This window comes from Gorilla gorilla, chromosome 11, assembly GCF_029281585.2.
Source record: "Gorilla gorilla gorilla isolate KB3781 chromosome 11, NHGRI_mGorGor1-v2.1_pri, whole genome shotgun sequence".
Lineage (NCBI taxonomy): Eukaryota > Metazoa > Chordata > Mammalia > Primates > Hominidae > Gorilla > Gorilla gorilla.
The window spans coordinates 61,831,327-61,859,204 of NC_073235.2; the positions used below are offsets into that span (position 1 = coordinate 61,831,327).

At 37.6% G+C, this 27,878-nt stretch overlaps 1 protein-coding gene across 14 annotated transcripts in view; it reads right to left on the reverse strand.

Annotated features, from left to right (window-relative positions):
• Nucleotides 1–27,878, reverse strand: part of BAZ2B (bromodomain adjacent to zinc finger domain 2B) — a 403,884-nt gene that overhangs the window by 17,822 nt on the left and 358,184 nt on the right. For all 14 annotated transcript variants that reach the window (XM_063694870.1, XM_063694875.1, XM_063694874.1 and 11 more), the window contains 6 exons: nucleotides 16,440–17,089; nucleotides 15,739–16,012; nucleotides 15,410–15,565; nucleotides 14,226–14,386; nucleotides 4,196–4,506; nucleotides 3,676–3,811 (listed from right to left, as the gene is read on the reverse strand). In XM_063694870.1, the coding sequence (XP_063550940.1) occupies nucleotides 3,676–3,811; nucleotides 4,196–4,506; nucleotides 14,226–14,386; nucleotides 15,410–15,565; nucleotides 15,739–16,012; nucleotides 16,440–17,089 (1,688 nt within the window). The remainder of the gene's footprint in view (nucleotides 1–3,675; nucleotides 3,812–4,195; nucleotides 4,507–14,225; nucleotides 14,387–15,409; nucleotides 15,566–15,738; nucleotides 16,013–16,439; nucleotides 17,090–27,878) is intronic.

The following is a 27,878-nucleotide window of genomic DNA, read 5'->3' on the forward strand; positions in this document are numbered from 1 at the left end:
ACATGTGTCACAAGTGCAGCAAATGGATCCTACAAAATGGTTTCTAAGGAAAAAAGATACAATACATGTAAGAAGTTAAGAGGTCATTATTTATTTTTTTAGAATTAAAAATAAAACTAGTTGTTTTCTACTGAAAATTTTCTAATATAATTAAAGACTTTAAATCTGCAAAAAGAAGACTTTTTCCATGTACACATATTCTGTACAGTAAGTTTTACAAAGGAAAGAAGAAAAGTTAGACAAGTAAAAACTTCCAAGATGGCTTTAAAAGACGGTAAGCATTAACACTGTTTTTTGACATCCAGTTCATACTCCAGTCACAAAAGAAAATGTCCTGCAGTCCATATTTTTAAAAATGAAAACATTTAACCAGAAATCATTTAAACTACTTTAAAGTTAGGTATTTATATGCTCTTAAAAACAAAATAGCTTAACTGTTCAAACTTACTTTAATTTTCAATGCAACATTATATCTTAGTCTGGGAAAGTCTAAAATGGTCTTCTTATAACTTAGTATGTATACCAATGATAGTTGTAGAATCTTATCAAAACAGCAGACACACTATTCAAGTTAACAAATGTTTATCAAATGTATATACTATATATTTCATATTAACATTGGCACGGTTACCAAGGGCAAAAGCAGCAGTTTAACATTCCAATAATCAGTATCTATTTTTTGACCTTTCCTAACATCACCATCACTGAATACCTTAAGATGGTGTTGTTTCTCCATATTTGAGTTACATCGTTAAAACTTCTATTGTAAAAGTATTCACTGAGAAATAACAATTGCAAGGTTATATGTATATCCCTGTAACAACACAATTTAAAAATCAGATTCATGAACATAAGTAAATACTCATTGTTTTCTCTACTAGGCAACTATAAATGCTACAAGATCTGTCTTACATCTCACACTTAGGATTTAAAAATAAAATTATTTCCTGATACTTTTAAAGAAAGGGTGACAGATATCAAACTCATAACAATTTTGAAAAATTATAGTAATAGCTCACAATATGTTACAGTAAATATATTATTATTTGGTTTTAATTCCTCTGCTACTACAGTAAAAAATAGTGGATGCTGCCTACTGTTTAACAATATAAAGCATACTGTGGGTAGAGAATTATCTGGAGGCAAATTATGACAACTCCCTCTTTTTCTTGATAAGCTTGGTCTTTGTCCAAAAGGGTATTTCTAAAGATATTGAGCACTTTAATATTTTGTCAGGACTTACTATGAGGATTAATATAGGCACTGTTATGTCTCTAAAGGTTATAAAGTGCTTTTAATCTTTGAATATGAAACACTGCCTTCTTTTCAAGGTAGTTTCATAGCAAGAAATGTATTATTAAGCATTTTAAAAAGGAAATGAAGATTGTGAGAGATGGAGTTATATGATTAATAAGAGTAGATGAAGAACAAGAGAAAGGTTAATGAATTTGCAAAAACGGAAATAAAGCTATAGATTGCAGAATTTAAATATATCAATATAAAGGCAGGTTTTGATACAAGTTTTAGGTTTATGTGTGTAAGTTTATAATAAAACTGAACACATCATGATGATTGCTTTGGTGTAGATGAGAAAAATATAAATACAAATTTAATTTTGATCTAGGACTTAATCTTTTTTTTTCAGTTTTATTTACAGACAAGGTCTCATTATGTTGCCCAGGCTATAGTGCAGTGGCTATTCTCAAGTGTAATCATAGCACACTACAGCCTCGAACTCTTGGGCTCAAATGATCCTGCCTTGGCCTCTGGAGTAGCTGGGACTATCAGCATGCACCACCATACCTGGCAAGAAATCAGTCTCAGTTTCTCTCTCTTTTTTTAAAAAATCATTATTGCCTAGATCTCACCAAATATATTTGTCTAAGGTGACATTCAAGCTGGTTTTAATAATAATTTTTAGAAGGAAAAAATATTTGTACCTGGTAAAAACACTATTAAATGAATCGAACAGTGCCTTAAAATTTATAGTAAATTCTGGGCCAGGTGCGGTGGCTCATGCTTGTAATCCCAGCACTTTGGGAGGCCAAGGCAGGCGGATCATTTGAGTTCAGGAGTTCAAGACCAGCCTGGCCAACATGGTGAAACACTGTCTTTACTGAAAATACAAAATTTAGCTGGGCATGGTGGTGCACGCCTGTAATCCCAGCTACTCGGGAGTCTGAGGGCAGGAGAATTGCTTGAACCCAGGAGATTGAGGTTGTAGTGAGCTGAGATTCTGCTACTGCACTCCAGCCTGGGCAACAGAGACTCTGTCTCAAAAAAAAAAAAAAAAAAAAAAAAATTATAGTAAATTCCAATCTGAATTGAGAAAGACCCTGTATTCCAGCACATTATGAAACTGCAGATTCATAGATAGTTTAGGAAGCAGTGAAAAACCATAGAAGAAACATAATTTATTTGTGTGGAATTAATAAGGCCTTGAGTAGTCTAAGCATAAAGGTAAAAACGAAAGAAAGAATGCTAAGTTATTTAAGAATCAATTCTTTTCTTCAGGGAAACAACCATTTTAAGTAAAGGAATTTCACCTTTAACCATTCATGAAAAGAATCTCAAATGTTTAAATTTTAAAGCTAGTCTGTAATTCAAAGTAAATGGTAGCCAGGCACGGTGGCTCACGCCTGTAATCCTAGCACTTTGGGAGGCTGAGGTGGGCGGATCACCTGAGGTCAAGAGTTTGAGACTTGCTTTGCCAACATAGTGAAACCCCATCTCTTCTAAAAATACAAAAATTAGCCGGGTATGGTGGTGGGTGCCTGTAATCCCAGTTACTCAGGAGGCTGATGCAGGAGAATCGCCTGAACCCAGGAGGCGGAGGTTGCAGTGAGCCAAGATTGTGCCACTGCACTCCAGCCTGGGTGAGCGAGACTCTGTCTCAAAAAACAAACAAAAAAGCAAATGTTAAAGTAATTCATAAAAGACTACATATAATAGATAATTCTATATATGATAATATAAAAGAGGCAAGAGGGACACTTGTACATGATTTAAAGTAAATATTTCTCTGGAAAACATGAATTATAGCTCTGTATTCTGAACACACACCATTTTGGTGCCTGACACAAAATAGAGATTTTTGTGATAAACTAAATGATAAACTAATTGGGGTTGTAGAAAGAAGGTGGAAAACCAATTTTAATTAGTAGAAGAAAGACTAAAGGATCTACTGTTCATGTCAACCACATCTGATGCCAAATACATGATATAAGCACATAAACTAAGAGTTCTCTGCTTATCTTGTATTTACTTATCTAAGTGCTTCTTAGAATTAAAAAATGAAAACTGATAGAAAAAGACATTTTAGCAACGCAGTAATATAGCAGGTAATGTTAGCAATGGAACTGTTTACTACAGTGAAACGGCCTTCAAGATTTAGATTAATAACTATTGTGCTGACAGAATGTGGGAGACAACTTCAGTTAGAGTTATAAACGATATTCAAAGGAGGCAGAAGCAAGATTAAAAAAAAGATAACACATTTGAAAGGTTCCTTCAGTAAGGAGGAAAGTATCAAAAATCTTTTAGAATTAGAAAAACTCTCAAGTATAGCATACATTATTATGACAATAGGTAATGTATAATTAAGAAAGATCTGGAGGTTGGAAGAAACAGGACAAAGTAAATTAGTTATAATATTTCTTAAATAAAAACACTTACAACTTTCATAATTGATTTTTCCCATGCTATTGATTTCTGTAATTGCTGAATGCACAGAGCTACCTGTGCAGCACTGCGAGCTTCTGATAATGCCCTTCTCCATACCCTGAGCCCTGGAGCAATATCCTCTTCAATTCTGCATTGAAATATAGAAAAATTAAGTAGGTCATGTCCACACTTACGATTACGGAATGTGAAACAATCATCACACTGAAAGCCAAGCAATGACAAAAACATGTAACAGCCAATAAGTATAAGGTTTAAGCAACTAAATTTGATGTAGTGCACAGACTGCGGCTACGTGCCTCAAAGCTTAGTCACAACCAGGTAGATGTAAGATCACTTTGCAGGATTATCAACGCACATAACAAAAAAAAAGTTTTTACAAAGCACCATGCAAATAGCATGATCCGTATGGATCACAGACATACAAGAAGATACATAGATAACAGGCAATAGAAAATAGGCTCCAATTAGCGAAGAAGCACAATAATTTTTCAAGTTAATCTCAATAACCTACCCGTCACCATCACCACTAACGGATGGTGCAGGAGCAGGGACAGTAACTGTGCCCACATTATCCAGTTTGATCTGAATGGTGGTACTTAAGGGGCTCTTCAGATACCTTCTTTCAATGTTCCGCTCCAAATCAGCCAGCCTGGTTACAGCTATATCTAGGGGGTTGTCACTCTTCCGTTCTAGTGCATGTGCACTGCTTTCGTCTTCGCCAGTAAATTCTCCATCATGCTCCTTGCACAATTTAGTAAATGACTTATGTTCAAAATATACCAAGTCCTCCCTTTCTGATGCAGGCTCTGGACACATCCAACCCTATATATCAAGAGAACAGTGTTATTATGGTTTCCTCTTAAAATGCTAGGTGGGTGAATTACCTTTACTTAAAATACAGCATTGGATACTGGCAGATCTCAAGGATTGTTACTAAAAGATTTTACCTTGTGTTTCCTAAAACTAGGTGGAAATAAGAAGAAAAAAATTAAAAGAAATAGTTGTAAGAAAAGTTTGAAAAATAAAATTTATAAACTTTTGATATTATAAAAGGTATAAGAACAATCAGCAAAATATTTTGAAGGATTTTAGACCAAAATGCTTATCAGTTTCATGGGATCACTTAAATGGAAATCTCTGGGTAGCCTCTGAGCCTTTGCTCTTCCTTTCTGTTTTCATTCCTTCCATTATTCTTCTGTACAGGTCCTTCTGTGCTCACCATTTTTCCTTTGACTGCAGGGGCTTCAAATATGCTATTACCTTTATCTGTATTGCTTTTCTCTGCTCCTCTTCACCTAGTTAACGCCACTCATTTCGTAGGTCTCATGTTAAGATTCACTTTAACATGAAAGGATCCTGATAGGAATCCTTTCCTGACCTCTTTCAGGAGCTAAGTCCCTCTCTGACAGGTTCTCATAGGACCATGCTCCTTAGCCTTGTCATAAATGTAATTTTATAGTAGTGTAATTATTCGATGAATATTTTTCTACTTCTAAATTCCATGAGAGCAAGGACTATGTCTGCTTTTACTCATTTATCTCCAGTACAGTGCAGGCAAATAATGGGCACTCAATACATGTGTATTGACTGAACAATCAATGATCCTGTAGCTCAAAATCCTTCAAAGATTTCCTATTCTTTAGGAAATGTTCACCATGGCATTGAAATACCTCAATCTATCCCTTTTCATGTTCCCATTCACACATCTTATGTTGCAGTCAAATTCTATAATTTGCTCTTCCACAAACATGGGATAAGCTTCCCAATCCTCGTGCTCTGCTCATGCTGTTCCCACTTCCTGGGATGATATTGCCTGGTCTCCAATTGTCCAAACCATACTCATTTTCTTAACTTCCATTTCAACTTCTAAATGAAATCTTCCATATCTCTGCCAGAAGTCAGTATTCTTCTTCTTCTAAATTCATACATTACTCTGTTCTCAACAATCAGCTACTGGATTCTGCATATATGTATATGTCTGATCTCCCTATTATATGACAAGCTTTCTTATGGTAGGAACGACACTTTATCCAATTTTTTGGTGTCCACTGCCTGAGATGCAATAGGTATTTAATAAATGCATATTAAATGAAAAATGGAATAAACTTAAACATCTCTTCAGATATAATTATTTTATCTTATATACTAGGATAAATTCTTCCCCTTTAACTCAGTAGAATATTTATATTTAGAAAGGAAGGATGGACTCCAAAATGGTGTCACAGATACAAGCTGGCTTCAGTTCCTGCCTCCAATGCCCCCCCGTCCCTGCCGCCAACCACTCAGAAAACCCAAAATAAATATACGGCACTGAGACGATCACCAGCAACATCCCAAAATTCAAACATGAGGATGAGATAGTTCCCGTGGCAAGAGAGAAGTGAAAAAACTCTGAGCAGATGGTAAGAGAACTGGACTTCCATATCTACAATGCTTCTCTACCCTCATTCTGCCAGGAACCAAGCACACAGAAAATTTCCCCCTAACTCACAGTTTCTACACTGAAAAAAGTGAGATCAAGATAGACAACCAACTTATCCACTATGAAAAACAGTGTGAAAGTTCCTCAAAAATCTAAAAATAGAACTACCATACGATCTAGCAATTCCATTAGTGGGTATACATAGAAAAGAAAGAAAATCAATATATGAAAGAGATATTTGTATTCCCATATTTACTGCAGCAATATTCACAATAGCTAAAATATGGAATCAACCTAAATGCCCATCAACAGATGAATGGATAAAGAAAATGCAGTATATTTACAGGATGGAATATTATTCAGTCATAAAGAGGAATGAAATCCTGTTATTTGCAGCAAAATGGATGGACTGGAGGACATTATCCTGGGTGAAATAAGCCAGATACAGAAAGACAAATTATTATATGTTCTCACTCATATGTGAGAACTAAAAAAGCTACTCTACTCTAGAATGTAGAGAGTAGATTGGTGGTTACCAGAGGCTGAGAAGGGTAGGGAGAGAGTGAGAGTAAGAGAAATTGACTAATGGGTACAAATATATGGTTTGACAGAAGAAATAGGAGAATACATAAAGACAATTAGACAAAATCTGGAAAACAATTCATGATTTGAATGAGAAAATCAACAGAGACAGATATAAAAAAGAACCAAACAGAAGTTCTAGAGCTAAATAATTCAATGAATAAAGTAAAAAATACAAGACTAGATCAAAAAGACAGACTAGACCAAGGGGAAGAAAGAATTTCTGAAGACAGGTCTTTTGAAGTAACACAGGCAGACCAAGGGGTGGGGGGAAAGAAAGAAAGGAAAACAAAGAAAAAGGAAAAAAGAAGGAAAAAGCCTATAGGATTTATGGGACACCATTAAGCAAACAAATATTCCTGTGGGTGTTACAGAAGGTGAAGAGAAGGGAAAGGTGAGGAAAAAAAATTTAATGAAATAATAGTAGAAAACTTTCCACGTCCTGGGAGAAAGAGGAAAATTCAGGTACAGGAAGTTTGAAGAATCCCAAGAAATTCAACCCAAACAGGTCCTCTTTGAGGCATATTATAGTCACCCTGTAAGAAGTCAAAAGACAAAGAATTCTGAAAGCATTAACAGTGTCAAGTCACATATAAGGAAATCTCCATTAGACTAACAGTGGATTTCTCAGCAGAAACCTTACAGGCCAGGAGAGAATGGGATGATATAGTCAAAGTAGTGAGAGAAAAAAAAACCCTGTCAGCCAAGAATATTATACCCAGCAAAGCTAGCCTTCAGAAATGAAGGAGAAAAAGAATCTTTTACAGACTGAGGGAAACTGAAGGAATTCATCACCACTAGGCTAAACATGCAAGAAATGCTCAAGGACTCCTATATCTGAAAGTAAAAAGATGATAACCACCATCATGAAAATATGAAACTATAAAACTCACTGGGAAAGCTAATACACAAAGGAGAAAGAGAAAGGAAATTATTACACACATAATTTTAAAAAGCCTGATGATAAACTGTATCCTTATGGAAAAACACCCAGCCACAAAAATAAATAATAATCAAGGAAGTAAGGAACAAAGGATTATACAAAACAACAGAAAAGCAATCAATAAAATGACAGGAGTAAGCACTCACCTATAAATAGTAATCTTGAATGTAAATGAATTAAATTTCCCATTTAAAAGACATAGACTGGCTGGATTAAAAAAACAAGGCCCAACTATATGCTGCCTATAAGAAACTCCCCTCACCTGTAAAGACATATGTAGACTGAAAGTGAATGGATGGATAGAAATAGCCCATGCAAATGAAAACCAAAAGTGAAGAGGAATAGTTATACTTATGTCAGATAAAAAAAACAAACAAACAAACTTCAAGTTAAAAGCTGTAAAAAGAGACAAAGATGGACAATTATATAATAAAGGGATCAACAAGAGAATATAATAATTGTAAATATATATGCACTCAATACCAGAGCACTCAATACATAAAGCAAATATTATTAGATCCAAATGTAGAGGTAGATCCTAATATGATAATGGCTGGGGATTTCAACATCCCACTGTCAGCATTGGACAGATTTTCTAGACAGAAAATCAACAAAGTAACATCAAATTTAATCTGCACCATAGACCAAATGGACACGTACAGAACATTTCATCCACCAGCTGCAGAATACACATTATTTTCATCAGCACATGGAACATATGCCAGGACTGACCATATGTTAGGACTCAAATCTCAAAAAATTTTAAAAATTTGAAATCATATCAAGTATCTTCTCTGACTACATGGAAATAAACTATAAATCAGTAACAAGAGGAACATTTAAAACCATACAAATACATGAAATGTAAACAACAGGGTCCTGAACAACCACTGGGTAAAAGAAGAAATTAAGAATGAAATTTAAAAATTCATTGAAATAAATGAAAACAGAAACACAACATTCTAAAATGTATGGGACACAGCAAAGGCAGTATTAAGAAGCAAGTTTATAGCAATAAATGCCTACATCGATAAAGTAGAAATATTTCAAGTAAACAATCTAGCAATGCCCTTCAAGTAACTGGAAATGCAAGAACAAATCAAACCCCAAATTAGTAGAAGGAAAGAAACAATAAAGATCAGAGCAGAAATAAACCAAATTGAGACAAAAATACAAAAGATCAACAAAACAAAAAGTTACTTTTCCTAACAATAAAATACCTAGGAATGCAGCCAACCAGGGAGGTGAAAGATCTCTACATGAAAATTGCATCACACTGCTCAAAGAAATCAGAGATGATACAGATGGAAAAAATCCCATGCTCATAGATAGGAAGACTAAATATCATTAAAATGGCCATACTGCCCAAAGCAATTTACAGATTCAATGCTATTCCTATAAAACTACCAATGAAATTCTTCTTCGAACTAGAAAAAACTACTGAAAAGTTCATATAGAACCAAAAGAGAGCCCAAATAGCCAAGGCAACTTCACTTCTTGGGCTCAAGCCATTCTCCCACCTCAGCCTCCCAAGTAGCTGGGACTACAGGCACGTGTCACTACGCCCACCTAATTTTTGTATTTTTTGTAGAGATGGGGTTTTGCCATGTTCCCCAGGCTGGTCTCAAACTCCTGAGCTCAAGTGATCCTCTCACCTTGGCCTCCCAAAGTTCTGGGATTACAGGCATGAGCCACTGTGTCCGGCCTCAGCAGCATTTTGATACATGAACAATGAATTCACTAAAAAAGAAATCAAGAAGGCAATCCCATTTACAATAGCTACCAAACAAACAAGCAAAAACAAAAACAAAAATCCAATTCTAGGAGTAAATTTAACCAAAGAAGTGAAAGACCTCTACAAGGAAAACTATAAAACACTGATGAAAAAAAACTGAAGAGGATGAGAGGATACAACCATGCTTATGGATCAGAAGAATCAATATTATTAAAATGACAATACTACCCAATGCGATCTACAGATTCAACACAATCCCTATCAAAACACTAATGACATTCTTCACAGAAATAAAGAAAAAATATTAAACTTTGTGTGGAATTACAAAAGACTGAATAGCTAAAGCAATCCTGAGCAACAAGAACAAAGCTGGAGGTATCAGACTACTAAGACTTCAAAATAAACTACAAAGCTGTAGTAATCAGAACAGCATGGTACAGGCGTAAAAACTGACACATAAACCAATGGGATAGAACAGAAAACCCAGAAATTAATCCACACCTCTACAATCAACTGCTTTTTAACAAAGCTGCCAAGAATGCTCATTGTGAAAAGAATAGTCTCTTCAATAAATGGTGCCAGGAAAACTGGATATCCACATCCAGAGGAATGAAACTAGACCCCCACCTCTTATCCTATACAAAAATAACTCAAAATAGATCAAAGACTTAATGTAAGAACCCAAATGATAAAACTACAGAAGAAACAGGACATTGGTCTGGGAAAATATTTTATATATAAAACTTCAAAAGCACAGGTAACAGAAGCAAAAATAAACAAGTGCAACTACATCAAATGAAAAAACTTCTGTACAGCAAAAGAAAAAGTCAACAGAGTGAAAAGAAAATCCTTAAAATGGGATAAAATATTTGCAAATAATACATCTGAAAGGAGATTAATACCAGGATATACAAGGAACTCAAACATCTCAACAGCAAAAATCCAAACAATCTGATTAAAAGTGGGCAAATAATCTGAACAGACATTTCTCAAAAGAAGACATATACACGGCCAACAAATATATGAAAAAATGCTGAACATCACCACTCATCAGGGAAATGCAAATCAAAGCCACAATGAGATATTATCTCACCCCAGTTAGAATGGCTATTATCAAAAAGAAAAAAAACGGCCGGGCGCCATGGCTCACATCTGTAATCCCAGCACTTTGGGAGGCTGAGGCGGGCAGATCACGAGGTCAGGAGATCAAGACCATCCTGGCTAACATGACGAAATCCCATCTCTACTAAAAATACAAAAAATTAGTTGGGTGTGGTGGCGGGCGCCTGTAGTCTCAGCTACTCGGGAGACTGAGGCAGCAGAATGGCGGGAACCCGGGAGGTGGAGCTTGCAGTGAGCCAAGATCATGCCACTGCACTCCACAGCCTGGGCGACAGAACAAGACTCCATCTCAAAAAAAAAAAAAAGAAAAGAAAAAAAATGAGATGCTGGTAAGAATGCACAGAAAAGGGAATTCTTACATACTGTTGGTGGGAATGTAAACTAGTACAGCCACTATGAAGAACAGTATGTAGGTTCCTCAAGAAACTACAAATAGAGCTATCATATGATCCAGCAATCCTACTACTGGGAATTTATCCAAAGGAAAAGAAAATTGTCGTATTGAAAAGACATCTGGCCGGGTGTGGTGGCTCATGCCTGTAATCCCAGCACTTTGGGAGGCTGAGGCGGGTGGATCACCTGAGGTCAGGAGTTCGAGACCAGCCTCAACATGGAGAAACCCCGTCTCTACTAAAAATACAAAATTAGCCAGGCGTGGTGGTGCATGCCTGTAATCCCAGCTACTCAGGAGGCTGAGGCAGGAGAGTTGCTTGAACCTGGGAGGTGGAGGTTGCGGTGAGCTGAGATGGCGCCATTGAACTCCAGCCCAGGCAACAAGAGTGAAACTCCGTCTCAAAAAAAGAAAAGAAAAGACATCTGCATCCCGATGTTTACTGCGGCACTATACACAATAGCCAAAATACAGAATGAATCCAGGTATTCAACAACAGATAAATGGATAAAGAAAATGTGGCATGTATACACAACAGAATGCTATACAACCATAAAAAGAATGAAATATCCTGTCATTAGAGGCAACATGGATGGAACTGGAGGACATGACTTTAAGTGAAGTAAGCCAGGCACACAAAGTTAAACACTGCATGTTCTCATTCATGTGGAAGCTTAAAAAAAAACTGATCTCATAGAAGTAAAAAGTAGACCAGAGGATACTACAGGCTGGGAAAAGTGGGGGCAGGGAGGGATAAAGAGAGATTTGTTAAAGAATACAAAATTACTGGCTGGGCGCGGTGGCTCACGCCTGTAATCCCAGCACTTTCGGAGGCCGAGGTGGGCAGATGATCTGAGGTCGGGAGTTTGAGACCAGCCTGACCAACATGGAGAAACCCTGTCTCTACTAAAAATACAAAAATTAGCTGGGCTTGGTGGGGCATGCCTGTAATCCCAGCTACTCAGGAAGGCTGAGGCAGGAGAATCGCTTGAACCAGGGAGGTGGAGGTTGCTGTGAGCTGAGATCACGCCACTATACTCAAGCCTGGGCAACAAAAGCGAAACTTGGTCTCAAAAAATAAAAAGAATACAAAATTATTGGTAGGTAGGAGAAATAAGTTCTCGTGCTCTATACCACTGTACAATGACTATAGTTAATAACATATATTGTTTCAAGTAGCTAAAGGAGGATATTATTCTTAACAGAAAAAAATGGTAAATGTTTGAGATAATGAATATGCTAATTATTCTGATCTGATCACTACACATTAAATGTACCAAAACATCACCATGTACTCCATGATACTGTACATTATTATTTATGAATTTAAAACAATTTAAGAAGCAAATTCTACTTAGCTACTGATAACACAGCCAAGAACATTTAAGCAGTCAGCAATGTGATAAAGGTCAAAGGACCAAAATCTGAGTATGTCACCAGGAAAATGTTTCAGGCCCACACTCTGACTTTACACATATTTTTTAAAAGCCTGATGATACACTTTCCCAACCAACAGTCAACTAGAATTGGCAAATGAGTTGGGAAAAAGCTGGAGGAAAATAGGGCTTATGGAACCAATCAAATTTAAACCAGCAAGTAGTATCAACTGACAATCTGAGAGGACAACCACAGACTACAGAAAGTAATGTAGCAGTTTTAAAACCAAAGCACACTAGGATCATTTAGGTTAGGTGCAAAACCTCTTCTCATTTCCTGAGGGAATTATTGTCTGATAATTGATCTTCATACTGATGATTCTGTGCCACCATGATAAGTTAAATCAGGCTTTTTATTTTCAATTTAAGAAGCCAGTGGAATGTGTAACATAAGCGATCCAAAAACACATTAAAAAATTCTAGCACTAAATGGAATAATTTTCATTTCTCCAGAAAATAAAATAGTGTGAAAGGGTTCATCTGTTGGAAGATGCCAGAAAGATGACAATACACGAGGCACTTTTATACTGTATTATAGAACCTGGAGGAGGAGACATAATTTACTAGCACAATAGTTTCAATAATAAATTTTTGCTTCCCAAGGTTGGTAATTACGTTTGTCACAAGAAAGGGATATTTTATTAGCTCTGGAAAACTACATTTTTTGAGATCCTCAAAAGTGTCCAAATGCCTATGTTAAACTAATTATGAAGCAAAATCTCAATTATTAAATAGGATAGCATTATGCCATAAATTTCTCATTCTGAATAAAGCAAGGCATTTCAAATCAAATTACATGGAGATTAAGGTTTCTAAACCTTTAGTACCTTAGCAGATTCTAGCCAGGCACAGTGGCTCATGCCTGTAATCCCAGCATTTTGGGAGGTCAAAGTGGGTGGATCACTTGAGGTCAGGAGTTTGAGACCAGCCTGGCCAACGTAGCAAAACCCCATCTCTACTAAAAATACAAAAATTAGTGGGGCATCACGGCATGTGCTTTGGAAGCCTGAGGCAGGAGAATCACTTGAACCTGGAGGTGGAGGTTGCAGTAAGCCAAGATCATGCCACCGTACTCCAGCCTGGGCGACAGCATGAGACTCCATCTCAAAAACAAAAAACAAAAAACAAAAAAACAAAAAACCCCAAAACCAAAACAGAACCTTAGCAGGTTCTAAACCTTTCATGCTTTTAAGGAGACCTTTATACCCCTCTTTACAAAACCAAAAATTCTTGCACAAGGGTAAAGCTTTCCTTTTGTTTGTCCACTGGAAACCAGTTCTGATCATTACCTGTAACATGATAATACCCAGCAGATAGATGAGGGAATGAATGAATAAATCAGTAAATAAAAACTTTATATATATATATGTAGGGTATGTGTGCATGTGTCAGTATATCTTAATGGTCTATAACATATATTTGGATATATCTATATTGGTCTCCAAATTAAACTATATAGTGTAAAAGTCTGACATATAACAAGGCTTGTATATAAGGAAGTTCATGGCCCTATATGAAACACTACAATAGGAGTTTGATAATATTTGTACTAGATCATCACATTCATCTCAGTGAAACTGGAATTCTGCTGGTAGTAAAGAACTGCGCATCAGAAATAATACCTCTGAATACCATTAAGGAGGTAGCAAGATTACTAAAAAGAACATGGGCTCTGGAGTCAGACTTGGTTTAAATGCACATTTAGGCACTTACTATATGACCATTGGCACATTACTTACTCTGAGCCTGGTTCCTTAACAGATGGGGCAAATTAATCCAGGATTGTTTTCAGAATTAAATGAGACAAAATAAAAACATTTAGCACATTAACTAGCATATATTAGGTATGTAATAAACAGTAGTTATCTTCCATTATCCTAAAAACATATTTTATTCCAAGTCGATTTTACCTTCACTTGCAAACTTGCTGATGCAACTCTCCTTTCTAGATCTTCTACCTGTTGAAGGACACTCAAATCCATTTCCATTGCTTGTTCTTCTACTGACCAGTTCTCCACAATATCTCGAGTTACTTGGTTTTCTTCATTTTCATTCAGTTCAATAATAGCAACTACATTTAAAAAGAAATTAATTTAAAAATCCACTTATTAAGCTTTTCCCCACAGAGACTTCTTCCAGAAAGTGAATAAAATTCTAGGAGACCCATGTACATCTAACTTGACATACACAAATGCACTTGTGTATGTACAGGCAGCTTACTCTTAAAAGTAGAAACATGTTAAGAAACACAAAACAATATGCTACAGGTGTAAAAAATTACAAGACAGTAACACCAACTTAAAAAATATAAATAGTTTGTTGAGTAAAACAGAAAAAAATAGTAGTGCATTAAGATATCATTTCTCTCTTGATATCTGTGGGGGATTGGTTCTAGGACCCCCTCTGCCCCCATGAATACCAAAACCTAGAGATGTTCACATCCCTTATATAAAATGGTGTTGGCCAGAAGTGGTGGCTCATGCCCATAATCTTAGCACTTTGGGAAGCTGAGGTGAGAGGATCACTTGAGGCCAGGAGTTCGAGACCAGCCTGGGCAACATAGTGAGGCCCTGTCTCTACAAAAAATGAAAAAAACTAGCTGGGTGTCGGGGCATGTGCCTGTAGTCCCAGCTACTCAGAAGGCTGAGGCAGGAAGATTGCTTGAGCCCAGGACTTTGAGAATGCAGTCAGCTATGACTGCACCACCATTCTCCAGCCTAGGTGACACAGCAAGACTCTCTCACAAAAAAAAAAAAAAAAGGTGTACTATTTGCATGTAATCTATGTACATCCTCCCATATGCTTCAAGTTATTTCTAGGTTACTTATAGTACCTAAGACAATGTAGATGCTATGGAAATAGTTGTTATACTATATATTATTTAGGGAAGAATGATAAGAAAAAAAAGTCTGTATATGTTCAGTACAGATGCACCCATCTTTCTTTGACTCTGTTTGATCTGCGATTGGTTGAATCCATAGATGTGGAACTCATGAATATGAAGGACCAATAGACTGTACTAAAATATGCTTTAGAATAATTAATTCTCATAACTAAGCAAGAAAGAAAGCTGAAATCTCTTTTAGGTACACACCATCCTTATTCTTGAGGCAGGCTTGAGTAATATAATCCAAATGTTTCTGAATTTGTTTTTGTAATGCCTTTTCTCTTATTCCTCTGAGATGCAGCACTTTGAGCAAAGCTTTTAGGTCCTCTGGGTCAATAATTCTCCACCAACCAAACTGCATTTCTAAGTCAAGATAAATAAGTAGAACTTTTACAAATATTTTGAATAGGAAATGACACCATGGAAATAAAAAGATTTATTAACTATATATAGAACTGTCAAATATTCAGTTATAATATAGGAATCCATAATATTGAAATTGAGTAAGTGGCTGTAAACCATCTCAATGTACCTACCTTCTGGAATAGGTTTTGGACTAGGAAAATCTACTGGTTTTGCTACTTCAACAGCTGCAGGTTGAGCTGAAGTGGCCTTTTCATTCTGTGATACTGGAGATTCACTTTTACTTGAAGCAACATTGGAAGTCAAGAATGAATTACCATTTCCTTCTGATAACCCTAACCCCGATCCTAGACTAGGTACAGATGATGTAAATGGAATATTAGAAGTAACCACACCAGTGGGCCATCCACAAAACTGAAGTCCCATCATAGATACTCCACCTTTCACCTGCAAAAAGAAAACATTTATTAATGAAAAGTAGATTACTCTAAGAAGTTAGGAAAAATGTTTGGAATATGAAATTATTTTTCAAATTCCAAAAAATATTCTTTCATTTATTACAATTACAGGAAAACGAAATACATTAGCAACAAAAATGTTAAATTCCATGTTCTTATTTGTTTCCCAAAGTCATTTTCCTTTTGGATATACCGTTACAGTAATAAGTTAAAAAGTAATTAAAGAAGACTTAGACAAAGGCTAGAAATCAGTAGTTCTAATGAATCTTGGTGACAGAAATTCTGACTTGTTTTAGTTTTCAAACTGTAGCAGGAATATTTTAACTATTTGAGTGATTCCCCTTGAGCAAAAATCTCCATGGGGTCAAAGATTACATAAAGCAATATAAAAATGAGTTACAGTTAGCAGTACTAACCTGAAGAGGTGATAAAGCAAATGGATTTAAGCCAACAGGATTCTGAGCAGAAGATCCAAGAGGAGCTGGGGTAGGTGAAGGTGACTTAGATGGTGGCTGAGACTGAGGAGTCACCAAAGAAGCAATTGACATATCGGCATGAGTAAGTGAAGTGTCATCACAGGGTGTTCGTGGCAAAAGACTAAACCATTGTCTATTCTTTTCAGTCAGCGTTTTTAGTAACTGGTCATTGGGGAGAGGACTGTAGAACTTCCCTGGACCACTTGAACCAGTATTAAACAGATTATTAGAGTCTGCCTTTTCCACATTGCTTTGCGTTGCTGTTGACTGAACGCTGCCCAGTGAATGTTTTCCACTGTTCTGATAAGACAACGTGCACCCATTTGCACCAGCATTTGGTTTGGGGGTCATAACCTCTGACTCAGGAGGCATCTTAGCTACTTCCAAAAGCTTGCTTAATTTGGAAAAAGAGCCAGGTTTCTGAAGGAATAGATTTGTGTTATCTTTTTCTTTAAGATCTTCCTTTTGTTCACAGTGATCTGTATTTGAACAATTTAAACTGTCCCCAGAAGTCTCAAACATTTCTTCTTTGATCTGGACACTTTCTGCCTTTTTCAGTTTTTCTCTTTCTTTTGCAATTTCTTCTAGTCCTACAAAATCAAAAAGCATTATGAACATCAGTTACTCCAGATCAAACCAATACTGTAATTAAATTTCATTACTCTTTATCAAATTATATGTATAAATACTTAAACTTTTCTATATTACCTAATACTCCCTATATTTTCCTTTTTTATAGATTATAGCTTTCACTCACTGGAAAATTAACATATATATATATATTTTGTTTGTTTGTTTAAATTTTATTTTGAGATGGACAGAGTCTCACTCTTCTGCCAGGCTGGAGTGCAATGGCATGAATTCAGCTCACTGCAACCTCTGCTTCCTGGGTTCAAGCGATTCTCCTGCTTCAGCCTCCTGAGTAAATGAGATTACAAAGGTGCACCACCATGCCTGGCTAATTTTTTTGTATTTTTAGTAGAAACAGGGTTTCGCCATGTTAGCCAGGCTGGTCTCGAATCTCTGAGGTCAGACAATCCACCTGCCTTGGCCTCCCAAAGTGCAGGGATAACAGGCATGAGCCACCACTCCCAGCCGGCATTAACATATATTTGTTATAAAAAATTAAAATCTGGTGGGGGGAGGGGGGAGGGGGGAGGGATAGCATTGGGAGATATACCTAATGCTAGATGACGAGTTAGTGGGTGCAGCGCACCAGCATGGCACATGTATACATATGTAACTAACCTGCACATTGTGCACATGTACCCTAAAACTTAAAGTATAATAATAATAATAATAAAATTACAATCCAAAAATATTAAAAGTACAAAAAATATTACAAGCCGTACTACACAGCAAAAATTACTCTTAATATTTTTGTATTAAACTTCTAGGAGTTCTGTATGTGATACATACACACTTATATCCACACAATTAAGGAAAGAAATTCTACTACATACATAATATTCTAAACTGCTAGAGGGTTTTATTGAATAATACCCTGTAAACACCTTGACATGTCGATAAACATATAACTTCATCATAAATTTTAATGGCAACAGAATGAACTATATCATAACTTAAATAATTTTCTACTGATATGTAATGATAGGTCCCAATTATTCACTATTATAAACAATGCTGTAAATAATGACCTTTTATCTATATTTTTAGACTTGTTCTCCCGATTTACTTCCTTAAAATAAATTCCTAAAAAAAAAACTAAGATGTGTACTTTTCAGAGTTTTTGAAATATACTGTCAAACTGTCCTCTAAAAAGTCTGGATGAATATATACTCAAAGTAACTGAGAGCATCTGTGTGCCTACACCCTCAATGAAACTGGATGCTGTCAGTATTTTTTGTCTTTGCCAATATTTGAGGTGAAAATCTAGATTGCATTATTTCTGGTCATTAGTAAGGCTGAATATCTTTTCATAGGTTTATTGGTATTTCTCTTTTGTAAATTTCTGGTTCATACTTTTGCTCATTGTTTTAAAAATAATTTATAAGAACTATTTTAAAAACATAAATCCACTACTTTATTCAATTTGCAAAGTAATATGCTCACAAGTTAAAATATTCAGTCATGAAGGGTATAAAGTAAAGCCTTTCTACCTATTCCTTCAATCTCTATTTCTACACTTCAGGGGTAGCCATGGTTAATTACATTGATACACCTTCCCAGAAATCGTATATACGTTATCTATGACTACCATTTTGCATTATTACATAAATGGAATACTACTATTCACTTTTCTGCGGCTTAGAATAAAAACCAAACTCCTAACCAAGGCCTACAACATTCTATAATCTGGTTCCTGAAAACTTCCACCACCTCTGCACCACTCTTGTCCTTGATAACTCTGCTCCTCTTCTCACTTTCTATTTTCAGCTTCTTGAACACGCTAAGTTCTTGCCCTTCTCAGAGCCTTTGATCTTGTTCTTCCCTCTGCATGGGATACTGTTTTGTTGACTGGCTCCTTATCCTTCATGTCTCAGATAATAAATGTTATTTCCTTACGGAGATTTTCTCTGATCCCCTTATCTAAAATTAGGACCCCCCATTCATCTTAGAATGTCATTCTATGTATTTCCTTTACAGAATTTAACATTAATCATGATGTTTGTTTATTTTCGATTACCTTCCCTCCCACGTACTAGAATTTAAATCAACAAGCTCTGTTTAAAGGCAGAGCAATGTCTATATCTTTTTTTTTTTTTTTTTTCTGAGATAGGGTCTCACTCTGTCACCCAGGCTGGAGTGCAGTGGTGTGATTAGGGCTTACTGCAACCTCGACCTACCAAGCTCAAGTGATTCTCCCAACTCAGCCTCCCAATTAGCTGGGACTACAGGTGCACACCACCATGTCCAAGTAATTTTTGTATTTTTTGTAGAGATGAGGTTTCACTATGTTGCCAGGCTAGTCTCAAACTCCTGAGCTCAAGCCATCCACCTGCAGATTACAGGCATGAGCTTTGGGATTACAGGCATGAGCCACTGTGCCCGGTCAATGTCTGTATCTTGCTATTATTGGATTCCAAATGCTTAGTATGGTGGCCACTATAAAACAGTGGCTCAATAAACCAGGCACAGTGGCATGCACCTGTAGTCCCAGCTACTTGGGAGGCTGAAGTGGAAGGATCGCTTGAGCCCAGGAGTTTGAGTCCAGCATGGGCAACATAGTGAGATCCTGTCTCTAAAGAAAATAAAAGAAGGTGCTCAATAAATATTCCTTGATAACAAAATAAAAGGATGAATTTAATTCTTTCACTAACAGTATTCCTTAGAGAACTTCCCAAAACATGTAACTGTAGTTCATCTGTAGTTCATTTTTGTGATCAGCTGCATAATTTTGTTATATAGGCATATCATAATTTATCCAACCAGTCCTTTATTAATGTTTGACATAGCCCTCATATCCTTCTCTTCAAATTAGTTTCTAGTTGAAATTAAATCCCTATACATCAGATTTATACTTCTGACCAATACAGAGTAACAGGGACTAGATTACCTTCTTGTATGAAACAACCAGAAACAGATAAAATAGATGAAACAACAGTTTGCAGGAAACTGAACATCAAATAACAAAGTTGAAAAACAAACTCAGTGAGTCTTGTGATTGCCCCAGCTTACTGCCTTGGGATAGCTTCTAGGATACAGCAATAAGGAGGAGTAATCCAGGTGGAGCCTGGCAAACCCCCTAAGATGAGAAGATGCAACTGAAAGCTCAGGGAGACCAAAGTGGCTAGAGTGCTCAGGAGAATATTCTGGAAGGGAGAGAGTTGCACAGAGAACTCCAGTGATCTGCAGAGGAACCCCTCGAGTATTTAGCTAAATACTGATCAGCACATATGTGTGAGGCTTGGTGAAAAAAGTACTTTAAAGGATTAGAGGGGAAAGTGCCAGGTGCTCACACAGGCTGGGAATAGTTCCTGTTCCTACCCACCAGAGTGGGAAACCTCAAGATTCATAGGCATTGGGTAGAGTACTCAGAAGAATCTTGCTTTAGGAGCAGGGGATAATCAGCCCTAGAATGAGCACTGTTCTAGTTCTGCCTGACAAAGTTTAAATGCAAGACTTGAAAGGATCGAACTTTTCCAAGGATGTAACTTAACTGTGCCTTGGTTAAACAAAGGTCAAGAATATAGGAACTTAAAAATATCCAGCACCCAACAAGGTAAAATTCACAATATCTGGCATCCAATCAAAGTTAGCAGGCATGCAAAGAAGAAAAAAATACAAGACATATACTTCTACCTCCAGTTAGGGACATGTGAAAATAGTCACAAATATTTTCCTCATATACCTGTGTGTTCCAATCCTTTTAACTTTAGATAATGTATTAGTTAGTAGTGGAGTACTAATATTTGTATTCTGAGAACTAAAAAAATTTCAAAAATTGCTGTCATATATTCTAAAACAAATAAGAAACACACCTATTTTTACTAGTTTGAGACTAGAAGATGACTTATTTGTATCTAATATTGAGCTGATGGTAATTTCAAAAGTCATGGCTATCTTTGACTTTTACATTCAAATTGCTTAATCCTAACAGTTAAACCTCTAATTAAAAAATATATATATATATATATTTTTTGAGATGGAGTCTTACTCTGTCACCCAGGTAGAGTGCAGTGGCATAATCTCGGTTCACTGCAACCTCCACCTCCCAGGTTCAACTGATTCTCCTGCCTCAGTCTCCCAAGTAGCTAAGACTACAGGCACGTGCCATCATGACTGGCTAATTTCTGTATTTTCAGTAGAGATGGGGTTTTACCATGGTGGTCAGGCTGGTCTCGAACTCATGACCTCACATGATCCACATGCCTCAGCCTCCCAAAGTGCTGGGATTACAGGTGTGAGCCACCGCCTCTGGCTGTAAAATTACTTTTAATCATTTGAAAATATATATGGGATATTTAGTGTAAAGAGATTCTTTAATTTTAAATAGTTTTCTATCTTTTATCTCATATAATCCCCTGGTCTTTCTAGTCCTTACTTCTTTGACATGTGTCAATGACTATAGATAACCATCTTCAAAGCAGAAGAAAGAAGAGGAAGGCAAGTAAGAGAGAAAACTGGAAGTACTCTTCACTTAATTAACTACCCTGGCAGCAACTGCAGTACACAATGACAAAATATCATTTCCTAATTTAAATGAATGCTAAAAGTAGCAAAGTTTGCTACTGGAAAGAAGCTATGTCTCCTTGAGTTTTACCAGAATCACTCTGACCCCTGTTAGTTCACCTAATTGTTCTCACGGGATTCTGGGGGTCAATCATTCTTGGTTCAAGTGAAACATCTTTCCTTTGGCTCCCCTTAGTTGGACTGAAGCAAGCTAAAACTTTCAGAGAGTTTTTACTAAACTCTAAGTGAAAAAGAAAAAGCAAGAAATGTAAATATAGAGTACAGGTTGAAGAGAGGTTCAATCACAAATGGCCCCTTCCTAGGGTTCAAGTGCCCCTACCCACTCAGTATGGCTAAACCTTAGGAGTACTCGCAGAGCTTTCCCATCTTCAGTTGACAGTGTTACCACAAACCAGCTCCTAGAAAGCATCTTGAAGATGGTGGAAGGAAGATGCTAGGAAGCATCTTGAAATTATTGTAGAAGAGACTAAAGGAAGCAGATTCTTATTATGTCTATTTAGGATTGTTCCTTTCCAGGCTGATCCAGAAAATTTTAAGATGATAACATAAAACCATTACTCTTAATGAAAGATTTTCACATTTCCATGGTAGCAATTACATTGTATACTTGCACACTTAATGCTGTAACCATATCCTAATACAAAATGGAAGAATAGTATTCATATCACAGTATAATTAACAATAAACTTGTTTCAGTTTCCTTCCAATACTGAATAAATTATCTATAATCTAACATATCCCAAATGGCTTTAAAAAAAACAGTGAACTACTTCCAGGCAAGATGGCTGAATAGGAACAGTTCCGGTCTGCACCTCCCAGCGAGATCAACACAGAAGGTGGGTGATTTCTGCATTTCCAACTGAGGTACTTGGCTCATCTCATCGGGACTGGTTAGACAGTGGGTGCAGCACACAGAAGGCAGCCGAAGTAGGGTGGGGCATTGCCTCACCCAGGAAGTGCAAGGGGTCCGGGAACTCCCTCTCCTAGCCAAGGGAAGCCATGAGGGGCTGTGCTGTGAAGAATGGTGCACCCTGGCCCAGATACTACGCTTTTCCCACGGTCTTTGTAACCCACAGACCAGGAGATTGCCTCTGGTGCCTATGCCACCAGGGTCCTGGGTTTCAAGCACAAAACTGGGTGGCCATTTGGGCAGACACTGAGCTAGCTGCAAGAGTTTTTTTTCATACCCCAGTGGTGCCTGGAGTGCCAGCGAGACAGAACCGTTCACTCCCCTGGAAAGGGGGCTGAAGCCAGGAAGCCAAGTGGTCTAGCTTGGCGGATCCCACCCTCACAGAGCCTAGCAAGCTAAGATCCACTGGCTTGAAATTCTCACTGCAAGCACAGCAGTCTGAAGTCGAGGTGGGACGCTTGAGCTTGGGTGTGGGGAGGGGTGTCCGCCATTACAGAGGCTTGGGTAGGCGGTTTTCCCCTCACAGTGTAAATAAAGCTGCCAGGAAGTTCAAACTGGGCGGAGTCCTCTGCAGCTCAGCAAAGCCGCTGTAGCCAGACTGCCTCTCTAGATTTCTCCTCTCTGGACAGGGCATCTCTTAAAGAAAGACAGCAGCCCCAGTCAGGGGCTTATAGATCAAACTCCCATCTACCTGGGGGAAGATGCGGCTGTGGGCACAGCTTCAGCAGACTTAAACGTTCCTGCCTGCTGGCTCTGAAGAGAGCAGCAGATCTCCCAGCACAGTACTCAAGCTCTGCTAAGGGACAGACTGCCTCCTCAATTGAGTCCCTGACCCCCGTGCCTCCTGACTGGGAGACACCTCCCAGCAGGGGTCGACAGACACCTCATACGGTAGAGCTCTGGCTGGCATCTGGTGGGTGCCCCTGTGGGACGAAGGTTCCAGAGGAAGGAACAGGCAGCAATCTTTGCTGTTCTGCAGCCTCTGCTGGTGATAATAGGCAAACAAGGGTCTGGAGTGGACCTCCAGCAAACTCCAGCAGACCTGCAGCAGAGGGGCCTGTTAGAAGGAAAACTAACAAACAGAAAGGAATAGCATCAACATCAACATAAAGGACATCCACACAGAAACTCCATCCGAAGCTGACCAACATCAAAGACCAAAGGTAGATAAATCCATGAAGATGAGGAAAAACGAGTGCAAAAAGGCTAAAAATTCCCAAAACCAGAATGCCTCTTCTCCTCCAAAGGATCACAACTCCTTGCCAGCAAGGGAACAAAACTGGACGCACAATGAGTTTGATGAATTGACAGAAGTAGGCTTCAGAAGGTGGGTAATAACAAACTCCTCTGAGCTAAAGGAGCATGTTCTAACCCAATGCAAGGAGGCTAAGAACGTTGAAAAAAGGTTAGGGAATTGCTAACTAGAATAACCAGTTTACAGAAGGACATAAATGACCTGATGGAGCTGAAAAACACAGCACGAGAACTTCAGAAAGCACACACAAGTATCAACAGCCGAATCAAGCAGAAGAAAGGATATCAATCATTGAATATCAACTTAATGAAATAAAGCGTGAAGACAAGGTTAGAGAAAAAAGAATGAAAAGAAATGAACAAAGCTTCCAAGAAATATGGGACTATGTGAAAAGACCAAACCTATGTTTGATTAGTGTACCTGAAAATGATGGGGAGAATGGAACTAAGCTGGCAAATATACGTCAGGATATTATCCAGGAGAACTTCTCCAACCTAGCAAGACAGGCCAACATTAAAAAACACAGAGAGCGCCACAAAGATACTCCTTGAGAAGAGCAACCCCAAGACACACAATTGTCAGATTCACCAAGGTTGAAATGAAGGAAAAAATGTTAAGGACAGCCAGAGAGAAAGGTCGAGTTACCTACAAAGGGAAACCCATCAGACTAACAGTAGATCTCTCTGCAGAAACCTTACAAGCCAGAAGAGAGTTGGGGCCAATATTCAACATTCTTAAAGAAACGAATTTACAACCCAGAATTTCATCTCCAGCCAAACTCAGCTTCATAAGCGAAGGAGAAATAAAATCCCTTACAGACAGGCAAATGCTGAGAGATTTTGTCACCACCAGGCCTGCCTTACAAGAGCTCCTGAAGGAAGCACTAAACATAGAAAGGAAATACCGGTACCAGCCACTGCAAAAACATGCCAAATTGTAGACCATCGACACTATGAAGAAACTGCATCAACTATTGGGCAAAATAACCAGCTAGCATCATAATGACAGGATCAAATTCACACATAACAATATTAACCTTAAATGTAAACAGGCTAAATGCCCCAATTAAAAGACACAGACTGGCAAATTGGATAAAGAGTCAAGACCCTTTGGTGTGCTGTATTCAGGAGATGCATCTCACATGCAAAGACACACATAGGCTCAAAACAAAGGGATGGAGGAATATTTACCAAGAAAATGGAAAGCAAAAAAAGAAGGGGTTGCAATCCTAGTCTCTGATAAAACAGACTTTAAACCAACAAAGATCAAAAGAGACAAAGAAAGGCATTACATAATGGTAAAGGGATCAACACAACAAGAAGAGCTAACTATCCTAAATATGTATGCACCCAATACAGCAGAACCCAGATTCATAAAGCAAGTCCTTAGAGACCTACAAAGAAACTTAGACTCCCACACAATAATAGTTGGAGACTTTAACACCCCACTGTCAATGACAGACAGATCAACGAGACAGAAAGTTAACAAGAACATTCAGGATTTGAACTCAGCTCTGGACCAAGAGTACCTAATAGACATCTACAGAACTCTCCACCCCAAATCAACAGAATATACATTCTTCTCGGCACCACATCACACTTATTCCAAAATTGACCACATAATTGGAAGTAAAACACTCCTCAGCAAATGCAAAAGAATGGAAATAATAACCAGCAGTCTCTCAGACCACAGTGCAATCAAATTAGAACTCAGGGTTAAGAAACTCACTCAAAACCACACAACTACATGGAAACTGAACAACCTGCTCCTGAATGACTACTGGGTAAATAACGAAATGAAGGCAGAAATAAATAAGTTCTTTGAAACCAATGAGAACAAAGACACAACGTACCGGAATCTCTGGGACACAGCCAGAGATTTAGAGAGAAATTTATAGCACTAAATGCCCGCAACAGAAAGCAGGAAATATCTAAAATCGACACCCTAACATCACAATTAAAAGAACTGAGAGGCAAGAGCAAACACATTCAAAAGCTAGCAGAAGAGAAGAAATAACTAAGATCAGAGCAGAACTGAAGGAGACAGAGACACAAAAGCCCCTTCAAAAAAATCAATGAATCCAGGAGCTGGTTTTTTGAAAAGATCAACAAAATAGACAGACTGGTAGCCACACTAATAAAGGAGAAAAGAGAGAAGAATCAAATAGACACAATAAAACATGATAAAGTGGATATCACCACTGATCCCACAGAAATACAAACTACCATCAGAGAATACTAGAAACACCTCTACGCAAATAAACTAAAAATCTGGAAGAAATGGATAAATTCCTGGACACATACACCCTCCCAAGACTAAATCAGGAAGAAGTCCAATCCCTGAATAGACCAATAACAAGTTCTGAAATTGAGGCAATAATTAATAGCCTACCAGCCAAAAAAAGCTCAGGACCAGACAGATTCACAGCCGAATTCTACCAGAGGTACAAAAGCGAGCTATTACCGTTCCTTTTGAAACTATTCCAAACAATAGAAAAAGAGGGACTCCTTCCTAACTCATTTTGTAAGGCCAGCGTCAATACTTGATACCAAAACCTGGCAGAAACACAAAAAAAGAAAATTTCAGGCCAATATCCCTGATGAACATCGATGCGAAAATTCTCAATAAAATACTGGCAAACTGAATCCAGCAGCATATCAAAAAGCTTATCTGCCATGATCAAGTTGGCTTCATCACTGGGGTGCAAGGCTGTTTCAACATATGGAAATCAATAAATGTAATCCATCACATAAACAGGACCAATGACAAAACCCATATGATTCTCTCAATATATGCAGAAAAGGCCTTTGACAAAATTCAACAGCCCTTCATGCTAAAAACTCTCAATAAACTAGGTATTGATGGGACGTATCTCAAAATAATAAGAGCTGTTTATGACAAACCCACGGCCCATATCATACAGAATGGGCAAAAGCTGGAAGCATTCCCTTTGAAAACTGGCACAAGACAAGGATGCCCTTTCTTACCACTCCTATTCAACATAGTACTGGAAGTTCTGGCCGGGGCAATCAGGTAAAAGAATGAAATAAAGGGCATTCAAATAGGAAGAGAGGGAAGTCAAATTGTCTCTGTTTGCAGATGACATGATTGTATATTTAGAAAATCCCATCGTCTCAGCCCAAAATCTCCTTAAGCTGGTAAGTTATTTCAGCAAAGTCTCAGGATACAAAATCAATGTGCAAAAATCACAAGCATTCCTATCCATCAATAACAGACAAACAGAGAGCCAAATCATGAGTGAACTCCCATTCACAATTGCTACAAAGAAAATAAAATACCTAGGAATCCAACTTACAAGGGATGTGAATGACCTCTTCAAGGAGAACTATAAACCACTGCTCAAGGAAATAAGAGAGGACACAAACAAATGGAAAAACATTCCATGCTCATGGATAGGAAGAATCAATATTGTGAAAATGGCCATATTGCCCAAAGTAATTTATAGATTCAATGCTGTCCCCATCAAGCTACCACTGACTTTCTTCACAGAATTAGAAAAAAACTACTTTAAATTTCATATGGAACCAAAAAAAGGGCCCGTATAACCAAGACAACCCTAAGCAAAAGGAACAAAGCTGGAGGCATCACACTACCTGACTTCAAACTATGCTACAAGGCTACAGTAACTAAAACAGTATGGTACTGGTACCAAAACAGATATATAGACCAGTGGAACAGAACGGAGGCCTCAGAAATAATGCCACACATCTACAACCATGTGATCTTTGACAAACCTGAGAAAAACAAGCAATGGGGAAAGGATTCCCTGTTTAATAAATGGTGTTGGGAAAACTGGCTAGTCATATGCAGAAAACTGAAACTGGACCCCTTCCTTACACCTTATACGAAAATTAACTCAAGATGGATTGAAGACTTAAACGTCAGACCTAAAACCATAAAAACCCTAGGACAAAACCTAGGCAATACCATTCAGGACATAGGCATGGGCAAGGACTTGGTAACTAAAACACTAAAAGCAATGGCAACAAAAGCCAAAATTGACAAATGGGATCTAATTAAACTAAAGAACTTCTGCACA